The 15,350-nt window shown below is 45.0% G+C and overlaps 1 protein-coding gene and 1 non-coding gene across 2 annotated transcripts in view; both read left to right on the top strand.

Annotated features, from left to right (window-relative positions):
• The window catches only part of LOC126188368 (sulfate anion transporter 1-like), a 153,010-nt gene that overhangs the window by 119,980 nt on the left and 17,680 nt on the right, over positions 1 to 15,350 (top strand). Inside the window, exon 7 of the mRNA XM_049929967.1 lies at positions 10,641 to 10,852. Within this exon, the coding sequence (XP_049785924.1) occupies positions 10,641 to 10,852 (212 nt within the window). The remainder of the gene's footprint in view (positions 1 to 10,640; positions 10,853 to 15,350) is intronic.
• Positions 3,148 to 3,222, top strand: Trnat-ugu (transfer RNA threonine (anticodon UGU)). The gene has a single exon. It is a non-coding gene; the product is annotated as a tRNA-Thr (tRNA).

Below are 15,350 nucleotides of genomic sequence, written 5' to 3'. Positions count from 1 at the left end.
TCGCGTATGGCTCGCGGGAAGAACGACTGTCTGAAAGCCACCGTGCGCGCTCTAATCTCTCTAATTTTCCATTCGTGATCTCCTCGGGAGGTATAAGTAGGGGGAAGCAATATATTCGATACCTCATCCAGAAACGCACCCTCTCGAAACCTGGCGAGCAAGCTACACCGCGATGCAGAGCGCCTCTCTTGCAGAGTCTGCCACTTGAGTTTGTTAAACATCTCCGTAACGCTATCACGGTTACCAAATAACCCTGTGACGAAACGTGCCGCGCCGCTACCTTGGACATGCTTTGTCCTATCGCTCGTGTGCCGGCTATAACACCAGTTCAAATTCACTTAAATGTTGATAACCTGCCATTGTAGCAGCAGTAGCCGATTTAGCAACTGCGCCAGACACTTGTTGTCTTGTATAGGCGTTGGCGACCGCAGCACCGTATTCGGTATGTTTACGTATCTCTGTATTTGAATACGCAAGCCTATACCGGTTTCTTCGGTGCTTCAGTGTAGAGCGTAAGTGAGAGAGAGAGAGAGAGAGAGAGAGAGAGAGAGAGAGAGAGACAGAGACAGAGAAACACATATTTTATGATACAGAAAAACGCCGACAGTATTAATATTTACGCTACTGTTATGACAGCGACACCACACTCATCTTTAAGGATAAAAGCCACTGGTAACTGGAGAGAATAGTTCCATACTTGCCTGTCACATCCGGCCACCAGAAGCTGAAGGACGACCACACGAATCAGAATGATGTCATATGGAGGAAAATGCATAATTGTCTGTTCAAGAAAACTCATGTTCTAGTGTTTTGATCTCAGGAAGCAGGTGCACTTGCAGCTCAGAACTGAAACTTCTAACGATCAGTGTAGACGGTTACTAAACCTGCATGATAGTCAAATGAATCTTGAAGTACGATACGTAATTTATTTAAATATTTTATAAACTGTATATCATGTCGTCAGCACGTGATAGATAGTGAGCTAAGTCCTGCATAAAAATGCTCTCATGTCTAAATATTTTCCCGAGCAGTATCTTTAATAATAATAGTTATTAATGAAAAGAGTCTCAAGATGTTGATTTGCCCAGCTATACTTCCTCTAATTCCTCAGTGCTGTGTCTAATGTACCGAAAAAGATGGCTTGTACGAAAGATAAATTTGAGGCTTCCTGTTACACGATTTGCTACACTGCACTAATCACGTATTATCTATATAGTCCAATGGCCAGTCTCCCAGTAATCTGGAGGAGGAGGAGGAGAGTAGTGTTTAACGTCCCGTCGACAACGAGGTCATTAGAGACGGAGCGCAAGCTCGGGTGAGGGAAGGATGGGGAAGGAAATCGGCCGTGCCCCTTCAAAGGAACCATCCCGGCATTTGCCTGAAGCGATTTAGGGAAATCACGGAAAACCTAAATCAGGGTGGCCGGAGACGGGATTGAACCGTCGTCCAGTGTGCTAACCACTGCGCCACCTCGCTCGGTCCCCAGTAATCTGATGGCATATTATGAATTACATGCAGCGGATTATGTGCTAAAGTTTCGGGGACTTAAATGTGTGTGCAAGAAAGAAATCTTTTTTGTTACTGCCTAATCAACCCAATTACAAAATTCAAACTGTTATTATTCACGGTGTGCTTTTTACGTTCCACTAGACGGTGCATTTGCAGTGGCAGTATTCCTTTGACGTACTGAAGCAGCTGAATGCAGAATTAAGTAAATTTTACAATATCACAGAGGTTTAAATTCTTTATGTTCCGTGAGTTCTCTAAATCATTTCAGACGAATACGGAAATTACTTTATAGGGTGGTCCACGGCTGGTTCCTCAGCCTACACTTAGTAAAATTGTGTTAATTGTTTTTTTAAGTTCATATTTTCCCATGGGTACGAAGAAGGTGGCGTGCTCAAGGGTGTCGTGAACATCTTATCTCAAGGAGAAAAAGAAATGGAAGTCTAGACCAAGTCCTTAGAACACGGGGAAAAAAACGACTGATACGGCCATGTATTTGTAGCATCCATTTTAGTAGCGTTCACAGTAAAAAAAGTAGTGTTGATATGAATCATAGATCAAAGCCTACATCAGACAGAGAACGTTCTCCCTCTAGAAAAGGAACAGCAGTACCCTCAGAAATGGCCAGACCTTAGAGAAATACCAACGGCAATGTCGCTTACATGTTGATGATTTTCTTCAGCATTTTGATTATTCTGCTAACTTTGGGTTACTACCAACTGCAGCGTTAGTTTTAAAATATTTTAATGACAGATTATGCGTTGATAATCTTTTGATATGCCTTCTTGACTGCAAACCGCCCAGCCGTGCTGCAGCTACACAAACACAGTTGCTAAAATGAACTACAGTTCGACTCTTACCTGCTGGCCCTGTTTGTTCCACCGTTGTGTGGCGTTCTCTGTGCAATTAAAATTAGTCATTAATGTGGAACGACAAACAGCGACAGGCAAGGGACTGCTGATTGTCGCCATCCTCAGGTCACCAAAGTGCGAATTATTATTTTGTTTGTACGTGAGGCATCAGTAGCCATCGACGATTAGGAAGCTGTATGATTCTTCTCGCCGCTGTCAGTGGCACTATATTCTGAAGAATTCCTGCCCGCGTGTCAGCTCTGTGCTCACATGGAACATGCAGGTGTTCGCTTTGCAGATCGTCAAAACCTCACAACAATCTCTGAAGTAATAAAGTCATTCCCCGTAAGCCAATCGCCGCAAAAAAATTATATAACCTTCCACAGTGACTTACCGAGCGTGGTGGCGCAGTGGCTAGCACACTGGACTCGCATTCGAGAGGACGACGGTTCAATCCCGCGTCCGGCTATCCTGATTTAGGTTTTCCGTGATTTCCTTAAATCGCTCCAGGCAAATGCGTGGAGCGATGTTCTTTCGGGAACAGATACTACCATCATATATAGTTAAAATATGGCTTCCCGGCCATTGACCTTCTTGTGCGAACGCACACGCTCTGCCCGAACTCGTACGGGACTTGGTAGATTAATCTGCCACGAGTAATGAGTATGATGGGCAAACATCTATACATCTATTAGGCGCACTACAAATGTAATGGTGTGGACATGTTGGGAATGTGGATCTCACGGAGAGCGTGCAAGGGATAAGTCCCTGCAGACGCACAATCCTCTGGGCCCGCAGTGGCTCAGATGGATAGAGCGTCTGCCATGTAAGCAGGAGATCCCGGGTTCGAGTCCCGGTCGGGGCACACATTTTCAACATTTCCCCAATGAAATACATCAACGCCTGTATGCAGATAGGGTGTCCATTTAATTATCATTTCAAATGCCGGGATGGTTCCTTTGAAAGTGCACGGCCGGCTTCCTTCCCCGTCCTTCCCTAATCCGATGAGACCGATGACCTCGCTGTCTGGTCTCCTTCCCCAAACAATCCAATCCAAATCCAGAGTAACTTAGGCTGCCTGTCTTACAAATTTCAGTTTTGTGCTGAAACTAATTTCAACAATATTTCAGAGTAACTAAAACTAGAGTTCGTAACTTCTCATTACGAGAAAACTCCTGAAACTTTAAAATGTATTGGTAAATAAATAAGAGGAGGACTCAAAACTTTAGTGCTATACGGTTTACATCAGGCGAGATTGGTCGCCAAGACATCAACGTGAGTAATGCTGCTCAAACCACTGTGGCACGGTTTCGGCTCCTAGACACGGGAAATTCTACCACTGAAAGACGACATCGCTGTCGTGGAAGACATCAAGCATGACTGGATGCATGTCATTCAAAGGTACAGGGTTATTACAAATGATTGAAGCGATTTCACAGCTCTACAATAACTTTATTATTTGAGATATTTTCACAATGCTTTGCACACTCATACAAAAACTCAAAAAGTTTTTTCAGGCATTCAAAAATGTTCGATATGTGCCCCTTTAGTGATTCGGCAGACATCAAGCCGATAATCAAGTTTCTCCCACACTCGGCGCAGCATGTCCCCATCAATGAGTTCGAAAGCATCGTTGATGCGAGCTCGCAGTTCTGGCACGTTTCTTGGTAGAGGAGGTTTAAACACTGAATCTTTCACATAACCCCACAGAAAGAAATCGCATGGGGTTAAGTCGGGAGAGCGTGGAGGCCATGACATGAATTGCTGATCATGATCTCCACCACGACCGATCCATCGGTTTTCCAATCTCCTGTTTAAGAAATGCCGAACATCATGATGGAAGTGCGGTGGAGCACCATCCTGTTGAAAGATGAAGTCGGCGCTGTCGGTCTCCAGTTGTGGCATGAGCCAATTTTCCAGCATGTCCAGATACACGTGTCCTGTAACGTTTTTTTCGCAGAAGAAAAAGAGGCCGTAAACTTTAAACCGTGAGATTTCACAAAACACGTGAACTTTTGGTGAATTGCGAATTTGCTGCACGAATGCGTGAGGATTCTCTACCGCCCAGATTCGCACATTGTGTCTGTTCACTTCACCATTAAGGAAAAATGTTGCTTCATCACTGAAAACAAGTTTCGCACTGAACGCATCCTCTTCCATGAGCTGTTGCAACCGCGCCGAAAATTCAAAGCGTTTGACTTTGCCATCAGGTGTCAGGGCTTGTAGCAATTGTAAACGGTAAAGCTTCTGCTTTAGCCTTTTCCGTAAGATTTTCCAAACCGTCGGCTGTGGTACGTTTAGCTCCCTGCTTGCTTTATTCGTCGACTTCCGCGGGCTACGCGTGAAACTTGCCCGCACGCGTTCAACCGTTTCTTCGCTCACTGCAGGCCGACCCGTGGATTTCCCCTTACAGAGGCATCCAGAAGCTTTAAACTGCGCATACCATCGCCGAATGGCGTTAGCAGTTGTTGGATCTTTGTTGAACTTCGTCCTGAAGTGTCGTTGCACTGTTATGACTGACTGATGTGAGTGCATTTCAAGCACGACATACGCTTTCTCGGCTCCTGTCGCCATTTTGTCTCACTTCGCTCTCGAGCGCTCTGGCGGCAGAAACCTGAAGTGCGACTTCACCCGAACAAAACTTTATGAGTTTTTCTACGTGTCTGTAGTGTGTCGTGACCATATGTCAATGAATGGAGCTACAGTGAATTTATGAAATCGCTTCAATCATTTGTAATAGCCCTGTATTAACCTGTATTCGATTTCTACCATAGGTCCCAAGAAAGCGCAGGAGAATGTCTCCAAAGCATAATACTGCTCCCACCAGCCTGGATTCGTGGCGCGCTGCACGTTTCGAGCCACCGTTCACCACGACGACGGCGTTTGTGGAGACGTCCATTGATCTAGTGCAGCACAAATGTGGTTCTTCCAATCAGCCGAGACGTCTCCACTGATCGACGGTCAAATTCCGATGTTCGCGTGCCCACTGCAGTCGTAACTGATTATGTCGTTGGGTCAACGTATGAACACGCGGGGGTGGTCTGCTGCGGGGCTCCACGCTCAACAACGTACGATGAACGGTGTGCAGGCCCCATCATGGCGCTCTTTCGGCAGAGATGCCACACATCACCATCTATCCAACTTTAAAGAGTAGACAGGCCTCCGAACCCCACTTTCTGGGAAGAGCCGCGCACGTCCAGCCATTTAGCGCCTAGCCGTTGTTTCACTGTCCTTCTACCTCTCTCTGTAGATGCTCACGACAGTAGCACGTGAACATTCCACCAGTTCGCCGTTTGCGAGACACTCGTTCACAGGCTTTGCGTAATAATAATCTGCCCTTTATCAAAGTCGCTTATCTCGATGGATTTCCCCATTTGCAGCCAACATTTTCACTAGGATGATCCCCCGTCCATTTCTGCTACGCTTGTACACTTTTGGCAACGGCCACGTGCCCGCAGCATCACCAAGCGGCATCCAACGTCGCAGTGGAGAGTGGTCACAATGTTTCGGCTTATCAGAATAAGTGTGACAGCAGGAACACCAGAAAATGTACTGTCTTGTGACAATACTTCTCTCTAGCTGAGGAATGGTCTTGGTGTGGGACGACATGCCTAAATTGCATTCCGAAGTCCCTGCTTAGTAATTATGCAGAGCACTTGACTAAATTATAGTTAGGTATCGGAATTTGGATAGCTTCCTGTAGTGTCAAGCGTCGTCATGTTTGTCCATCGGAGTACGTAGGGGTAGGAATGTTTTGATGCTGTTAAACTATCGATACTTGCTCAAATTAGTAGTACTCAGTTCGTCCTGCGATACTACTCATATGAGTCTAAGAAAAGCAACGATTCATACTCATGTCGCTAACATCTGAATATTTCTATGTAGCTGGAGAAATGCTGAGTATATGTGACATTTAACTTGTTTGCCTACTTTATGTCGTCTAATGAAACATATTAAATACTTCTATTTCTGTATAATGACAAAAATCATACTTTGGAAGGCTTTCCAAAAATATCAATTGCTTCATATATTTAGCGTAGAACTTATTTATATTCTGAGTCATAGTTGCAACAGTTTTCGAAAGCAAACCCTCACTAGGCACAGACATTGCGACAACTATGAGGTATTGGCGAACATATTTATACAAACACGGAAAAATGACTTTCATATCTTCCCATTCTTGAAATGGGTTGCTTTTTACAAGATACATAGGGTTTGACAAATACACTACTAGCCATTAAAATTGCTACAGCACAAAGATGACGTGCTACAGACGCGAAATTTAACCGACAGAAAGAAGATGCTGTAATGTGCAAATGATTAGCTTTTCAGAGCATTCACACAAGGTTGGCGCCGGTGGCGTCACCTACAACGTGCTGACATGAGGAAAGTTTCCAACCGATTTCTCATACACAAACATCAGTTGACCGGCGTTGCCTGGTGAAACGTTGTTGTGATGCCTCGTGTAAGGAGGAGAAATGCGTACCATCACGTTTCCGACTTTGATAAAGGTCGGATTGTAGCCTATCGCGATTGCGGTTTATCGTATCGCGACATTGCTGCTCGCGTTGGTCGATATCCAATGACTGTTAGCAAAATATACAATCGGTGGGTTCAGGAGGTTAATACGGAACGCCATGCTGGACACCAACGGCCTCGTATCAACTAGCACTCGAGATGACAGGCATCTTATCCGCATCGCTGTAACGGACCGTGCAGCCACGTCTCGATTTCTGAGTCAACAGATGGGGACGTTTGCAAGACAACCACCATCTGCACGAACAGTTTGACGACGTTTGCAGCAGCATGAATTATCAGCTCGGAGACCGTGGCTGCGAAACCTGGGTGCACGAATGGCAAAACGTCATTTTTTCGGATGAATCCAGGTTCTGTTTACAGCATCATAATGGTCGCATCCGTGTTTGGCGACATCGCGGTGAACGCACATTGGAAGCGTGTATTCGTCATCGGCATACTGGCGTATCACCCGGCGTGTTGGTATGGGGTGCCATTGGTTACACGTCTCGGTCACCTTTTGTTCGCATTGACGGCACTTTGAACAGTGGGCGTTACATTTCAGTTGTGTTACGACCCGTGGCTCTACCCTTCATTCGCCGGCCGGAGTGGCCGATCGGTTAAAGGCGCTACAGTCTGGAACCGCACGACCGCTACGGTCGCAGGTTCGAATCCTGCCTCGGGCATGGATGTGTGTCTAGGGGACTTAAGACCACAGCCGTTGAGTCCCATAGTGCTCAGAGCCATTTTTTCTACCCTTCATTCGATCCCTGCGAAACCCTACATTTCAGCAGGATAATGTATGACCGCATGTTGCAGGTCCTGTACGGGCCTTTCTGGATACAGAAAATGTTCGACTCCTGCCCTGGCCCGCACATTCTCCAGATCTCTCAGCATCTCAGAACGTCTGGTCAGTGGTGGCCGAGCAACTGGCTCGTCACAATACGCCAGTCACTACGCTTGATGAACTGTGGTGTCGTGTACCTGTACATGCCAACCAAGCTCTGTTTGACTCAATGCCCAGGCGTATCAAGACCGTTATTACGGCCAGAGGTGGTTGTTCTGGGTACTGTTTTCTCAGGATGTATGCACCCAAATTGCGTGAAAATGTAATCACATGTCAGTTCTAATATAATATATTTGTCCAATGACTACCCGTTTATCATCTGCGTTTCTTCTTGGTATAGCAACTTTAATGGCCAGTAGTGTAAAGGGATTCTTCGTCTCATTGGTGTGTTTCTGTTTTGGTATTGTGGCCGTCACTAACTGTTCATGTTGTTTGCACGAGCCATATTCCTGTGTTGCAGCAGAGGAAGCTGCACCCTCCTCTGATTCGCTAGGGCTACTTTGTATTTCATAAACCAGACATTTGAGGTTTCAAACGCCTCGCCCGCATGCTGCCAGACCTTGAATGCTTTTAAACCTGAGATCCAGTAGAGTAGCTATGGGTGCATGGTCATTTACTTCAGTTAATTCACACTTCTTCTTCAGCTCTCTCAATAAAACGTCTTTGCATTCTTTGACAGTTGGTGAAACTGGTGAGGTAAAATATTAATATCTGTTGTCACATAATTTATCATTGATATAGATTTGGATATTTTAAGACTCTTTCACCCAGACGTTTTTCTTGTGACATATTCAAAAGGCTTTTATAAATCTGTAATTGGCTGAGTGTTTCCATATCTAAAGTAGTTGGCACGTCAGATGCTGAAACACTATCAACTGCGACTTCAGATATCACGTTCCTCAAATGTAAGATTCGCTCCAACATAAAGAAGGCGGCATTCCAAGTTGTTTTAACATCAGAAACAAGCTTCAGAAGCGTACCTTCAGTATTATTGTTTGCATACGACAGGATCAGTTCGTTCTCCGTATGTCTGTGTGCCTGCCTCCCCGACTGTTAAAAAGCTTTTTATCAGGAACGGGTAGACGTGTAAAACAGAACTTCATTCCATACTGAGGTCTATTGTCCCTTGGCCGTGTAAAACATTGAAGGTTCTAAGTTAATGCAGTCAAAAGATACGGCAATTTATGTTACATTTTTGATACTCGCAGAATCACTCATCAGAACCCACAGGTTAATTCCCGCTAGCCGAGAATCATGAAATTTGGCAGAAATCAAAGTTTCACACTACAACCAAAGGAAAAAAAACGAAAACTGCGAATTTGTGACTAAATGGTACGAAAAAGTTTTTTTTTCATTTTCATTTTTTTTAGATTTTAGCTTACACTCTATTTGTCCGTCTCTTAAGAATCTTTTCTCCTCAGGAACGGGTAGACTTATCAAGCTGAAATTTATATTACATACTAAGTTATATAAGCTCTTGGCGGTGTAATAAATGTAAGCTTCCTTATGGATGCAGCCAAAAGATACGGCTATTTATGCCTCATATTTTGATACTAGTAAACTGTCTCATCAAAACCTATAGGGTACTTCCTGTTGGCCTATAATCTTGAAATTTGTCAAAAAGCAAGGCTCCACTGTAGAAGTAAAAGAAGAAATCTGAAAGTTGATAATTTATTATCACGTCATATGAAAAAATGTTCTTTTGTCATTTGTTATCCGACGACAAATTTGAAACGAAAACAATCAGTAGTTCTGCATTCTGCTCCACTGGCTGTCAACGGTAAAAGAGAAATATTAGGCGAAGAATGATTTTATTGCTCATATGACGTGTTTCGGAAACTACCCATCATCATGTATTCAAGAGTGATTACTCCACTTAGGTAAGGCGTATCAAATTGTATGTGAAACAAACATTCGCAGAGTAGTAAAACGTTAAAGCTAGTCTGTAAATATTTGTTTTGCATAGAACTGGAGGCGCCGATCTACGAGCAGTGATCGGGCCTGGAATCTGACAATAGATTCGGAAACGCGTCATATGAGCTATAAAGCCATTCTTGGCCTATTATTTGATTTTTACCATTGTGATGGAGTCATCCTGAATGGAGAATTGCCGATTACAACAATAATGGTCGTCTGCCTCCTGCATGACTTTATGTCCCATATATAGTGTTGAAACTAAAACATTCTCGAAAATCTTTGAATATCTGGGGCCGAAATGTCGCCACTATCAATGTCGGTAACAGGCAAAAACGGTCGAAGTTGTCGATTCCCGGAATGGATGAACTATCTGTATACGTTAGTAAGTTTCTAAGGAACTCTTGACTAGATCTGTCCGCAGCTCACGGTCGCGTTCTCGCTTCCCCGAACACGAGGTCCCGGCTTCAATTCCCAGCAGGGGTCAGGGATTTTCACCTGCCTCGAGCCGATTGGGTGTTTGTGTTGTGTTCATCATTTCATCATCATTCATGAAAGTGGCGAGTTTGGACTGAGAAAGGTTGGGAATTTGAACGGGCGCTGATAACCGCGCAGTTGAACGCTCCACAAACCAAACATTATCATCATCATCGATCAGATCTCGACCTGGAATTTTTTTTTATTTTTTATTTTTTCTAATGGTTGCAGGATTGCGAACGACAAGAGACAATACAGCCCAAGAGAAGATGAACACACCTGGCTGAAGAAGGGCACCGCACGGTCAGAGACGGGGTGGGCAAGGGGGCATGGCAGACGGTAGTACCGTAGCCACAATCGCTCACTCGCTGCACAGCTGTGTGTGTAAAATCGATTGCATACAAGTTCTTTTGTTTCGATACCGAGTAAGTATCGGTGGAAGTGCTCGGTATCGAAACAAAAGTCTCGGAACTTAGTTGTACCGTGGCTAGGGGGGATATGAGAGGAGTGAGGCGGCGGTCGTGTGGCAGGGGAATGGTGATGGCGGCGAGCCGCGACGTGCCGCGCATGTTCCGGCTGAGCGCGCTCGACGGCGGCGTGTGGGTGGCCTCCTTCCTGGGCGTCGTGCTGCTCGACACGGCGCTCGGCCTGCTGCTGGGCGTGGCGCTGTCGCTGCTCTTCCTGGTCGTCAGGGGGGCCGCGCCGCGGGTCCAGGTGCTCGGCGTGCTGGCCACCGCCAAAGGTGAGGGGCGGGGCGGGGCGAAGGGGAGGCGGGGCGCCCGCACCCCGCCCACTGACAGCGGGCACTCCTCATCGCAGCCCCCTCACATTTACCGGTAACATGGTGGAGTGAGTAGCACACAAATAACTGAACACAGAGGAAGCACGACAACAGGAAGGAGGTGTACTTAACAGCGGAAAACTTTTTTTTGGGAAAATTGTGGTAACTTCCTATGGAGCCAAACTGCTGAGGTCATCGGTCCCTACACTCACCTACATCTACATATGAATGGTTACTCTGCAATTCACACTTAAGTGAGTGGCAGAGGGTTCATCGAACCATTTTCATACTGAAACTTCCTGGCAGATTAAAACTGTGTGCCCGACCGAGACTCGAACTCGGGACCTTTGGAAGGTAGGAGACGAGGTACTGACAGAAGTACGGTTGTGTGGACGGGGCGTGAGTCGTGCTTCGGTAGCTCAGATGGTAGAGCACTTGCCCGCGAAAGGCAAAGGTCCCGAGTTCGAGTCTCGGTCGGGCACACAGTTTTAATCTGCCAGGAAGTTTCATATCAGCGCACACTCCGCTGCAGAGTGAAAATTTCATTCTGGAAACATCCCCCAGGCTGTGGCTAAGCCATGTCTCCGCAATATCCTTTCTTTCAGGAGTGCTAGTTCTGCAAGTTTCGCAGGAGAGCTTCTGTAAAGTTTGGAAGGTAGGAGACGAGGTACTGGCAGAAGTAAAGCTGTGAGTACCGGGCGTGAGTCGTGCTTCGGTAGCTCAGATGGTAGAGCACTTGCCCGCGAAAGGCAAAGGTCCCGAGTTCGAGTCTCGGTCGGGCACGCAGTTTTAATCTGCCAGGAAGTTTCATATCAGCGCACACTCCGCTGCAGAGTGAAAATTTCATTCTGGAAACATTTTCATACTGCTTCTCTACCATTCCACTCTCGAATGGCGCCTGGGAAAAAGGAACACCTAAATCTTCCCGTTGGAGCTCTGATTTCTCTTATTTTATTATGATGATCATTTCTCCCTACGTAGGTGGGTGTCAACAGAATATTTTCGCATTCGGAAGAGAAAGTTGGTGAATGAAATTTCGTAAATAGATCTCGCCGCAAAGAAAACCGCCTTTGTTTCAGTGATTGCCACCTCAACTCGCGTATTGTATCAGTGACACTCTCACCCCTATTGCGCGATAACACGAAACGGGCTGCCGTTCTTTGCAGTTTTTCGATGTCCTCCGTCAATACTACCATGTAAGGATCTCACCCCGCGCATCAATATTCCAGCAGAGGACGGACAAGTGTACTGTAGGCTGTCTCTTTAGTGGGTTTGTCACATCTTCTAAGTGTTCTGCCAGCAAAACGCAGTCTTTGTTTCGCCTTCCCAACAATATTGTCTATGTGGTCTTTCCAATTTAAGTTGCTCGTAATTGTAATTCCTAGGTATTTAGTCGAATTGACAGCCCTTAGATTTGTGCGATTTATCGCACCCAAAATTTATCGCATTTCTTTTAGTACTCATGTGGATAACGTCGCACTTTTCTTTCATTATTGCCAATTGCCGCTTTTCGCACCATACAGAAATTCTCTCTAGATAATTTTGTAATTGAAATTGATCGCCTGATGATTTTACGAGACGGTAAATTACAGCGGCATCTGAAAACACTCTATGGGGCTGCTCAGATTATTACCTACATCATTTATGTAAATCAGGAACAGCAGAGGGCCTATGACACTTCCTTGCCGAACGCCAGTAATCACTTTTGTTCTACTCGATGATTTACCGTCTGTCACTACGAACTATGATCTCTCTGAGAGGAAATCACGAATCCAGTCATACAACTGAGATGATACTCCATATGCACGGAATTTTATTAATAGTCGCTTGTGAGGAACGGTATCAAAAGCTTTCTGGAAATCTAAGAATATGGAATCGATCTGAGATCCCTTGTCTTCATGGGAATAAAAAGCTAGCTGCGTTGCACAAGAACGATATTTTCTGAATCTGTGTTGGTTATGTATCAATAAGTCATGTTCTTCAAGGTGATTCATGATGTTCGAGTACAGTATATGCTCCAAAATGCTACTGCAAATTGAGGTCAGTGATACGGGTCTGTAATTCAATGGGTTACTCCTATTTCCTTTCCTGAATATTGGTGTGACCTGTGCTACATTCCAGTCTTTAGAAACAGACCTTCCGTCAAGTGAGCGGTTGTATATGACTGCTAAGAAAGGCGCTATTGTGCCTGAATACTCTGCAAGGTCCTATGAACATGTACGATGCTCCGGTTTCCCGCTAAAAGAAACTTACTGACAGCTATGTCCTTCGAACGCACCTCCGGAAGACTTGCTTTCTCAAGTGATTTGAGTTGTTTCGCAACATATAAGGTATCTACTTCTATGTTACTCATGCTAACAGTTGTTCTGGTTTCGAATTCTGGACTTACACACTAATTAATCCAACTTAAATTAATTTTCGCTAAGGACAACACACACAGCTATGCCCGAGGGTGGACTCGATCCTCCGACGGGGCGGATCCGCGCGAACAGTGACAAGGCGTTTAGTATGACGGCTGCCAAGACTACAGAAGGAGAACAGACACGTCAATAGCTGGACGGACAGTTCATAATTTTGTGAAAAGAAAGGTGCATGAGGGAGATTTTAACACGGATCTCCGACTTCGCAATCCAGCTCTGTGACCATACAACCACAACGCTTTGGTTCTTGTAATTCGCGCGATGTTGCACATCTTGATCTTGGACAGTTCAGTGTTTCAATTTTGTTTCTTTTTTCACAGCTCAGTACACCTTCTTCCTGTTTTAGGGATTTACATTGCGTAATTTTGATCGTGAATCTCGATTATTCAACCACAAAAGAACCCGTTTACCTTCGACATTAACGAAAGTAACCACGTCGGAGTTTCGTAACGAAAATCAAAAGGACATGGAACACGAAACTCCCGTAAATCAGATTGTAAATGATGAACTAAATTATTATAATTTTTTTACAGTTTTAACTGTAAGAGCCAAATAAACTCGCTCTAGGTCATGAGTAAGTCGTAATATGACATCGTACTGAATGTAAACACATTTTACGTAGCTGCCAGCTCAGATTCAAAATTCCCAGCTATAGCGTGACTTGCACGAATAGCAGACGAGCCGCCTGACTGTGGTTGGTCGGTGCTCAGAAATTAATGATGGACACAACATATGCGGGCTGGCGCATATCACAACGAAACACACAAATGTGCCTAATAAAAACGCTGTTCAAATCAGTTAAAACACAACCCTCCTGAGAATACGTAAAACACGTGTAATAACAACTACAATAAGATGAATGAATAAGACAGAGAAACTAAATAGTAACAACAACTATTAAGAGTCAACACTCATTGCAAACACACTTTCAACATTTAGTTTTTTAGTTGCACATCTTGATCTTGGACAGTTCAGTGTTTCAATTTTGTTTCTTTTTTCACAGCTCAGTACACCTTCTTCCTGTTTTAGTGCTTAATCTGTGTTCAGTTTATGATGGGGGTCCCACCGGGCCATTTTACCACTAAATCCGAGAGGTATGCCATGTGAAGCTTTCCTTCTGAGAGCGCTCCGCTGGCGAACGCAACTCGACACACAGCCACGGCGACAGGAGGGAAGGTAGTAAAAGCGTGCGTACGATTCGTGGAGGTAGATTGATTGGCTCTAAGCACTATGGGACTTAACATCTGAGATCATCAGACTTATAACTGCCTACACCTAACTAACCTAAGGACATCACACACATCCACGCTCGAGGCACGATTCGAACCTACGACCGTAGCAGCAGCGCGTTTCCGGACTGAAGCGCCTAGAACCGCTCGGCCACAGAGGACGGCGTGGAGGTAGAAACCCTGCATACGCTATAACAGCGTTACTGCTTATCGCGCAACAGTACCCCTGAAATATAATGCCCTCTGATGGCTATGGTGAAGAAAAGGACTCAGTAGAGTAAAGTACTTAAACCACAACACGCTGTGTTACCTAGTCCTGTCACGAACTGGGCCACGTGTGCAGAAAACAATTTTCAGAGATTTAAAAAAAATGGTTCAAATGGCTCTGAGCACTATGGGACTTAACATCTGGGGTCATCAGTCCCCTAGAACATAGAACTACTTAAACCTAACTAACCTAAGGAGATCACACACACATCCATGCCCGAGGCAGGATTCGAACCTGCGACCGTAGCAGTCGCGCGGTTCAGGACTGAGCGCCTAGAACAGCTAGACCACCGCGGCCGGCTCAGGGATTTACATTGCGTAATTTTGATCGTGAATCTCGATTATTCAACCACAAAAGAACCCGTTTACCTTCGACATTAACGAAAGTAACCACGTCGGAGTTTCGTAACGAAAATCAAAAGGACATGGAACACGAAACTCCCGTAAATCAGATTGTAAATGATGAACTAAATTATTATAATTTTTTTACAGTTTTAACTGTAAGAGCCAAATAAACTCGCTCTAGGTCATGAGTAAGTCGTA

The sequence above is a fragment of the Schistocerca cancellata genome, chromosome 5 (genome assembly GCF_023864275.1).
Source record: "Schistocerca cancellata isolate TAMUIC-IGC-003103 chromosome 5, iqSchCanc2.1, whole genome shotgun sequence".
Classification (NCBI taxonomy): Eukaryota; Metazoa; Arthropoda; class Insecta; order Orthoptera; family Acrididae; genus Schistocerca; species Schistocerca cancellata.
This window is presented reverse-complemented; position numbering and strand designations above follow the sequence as displayed.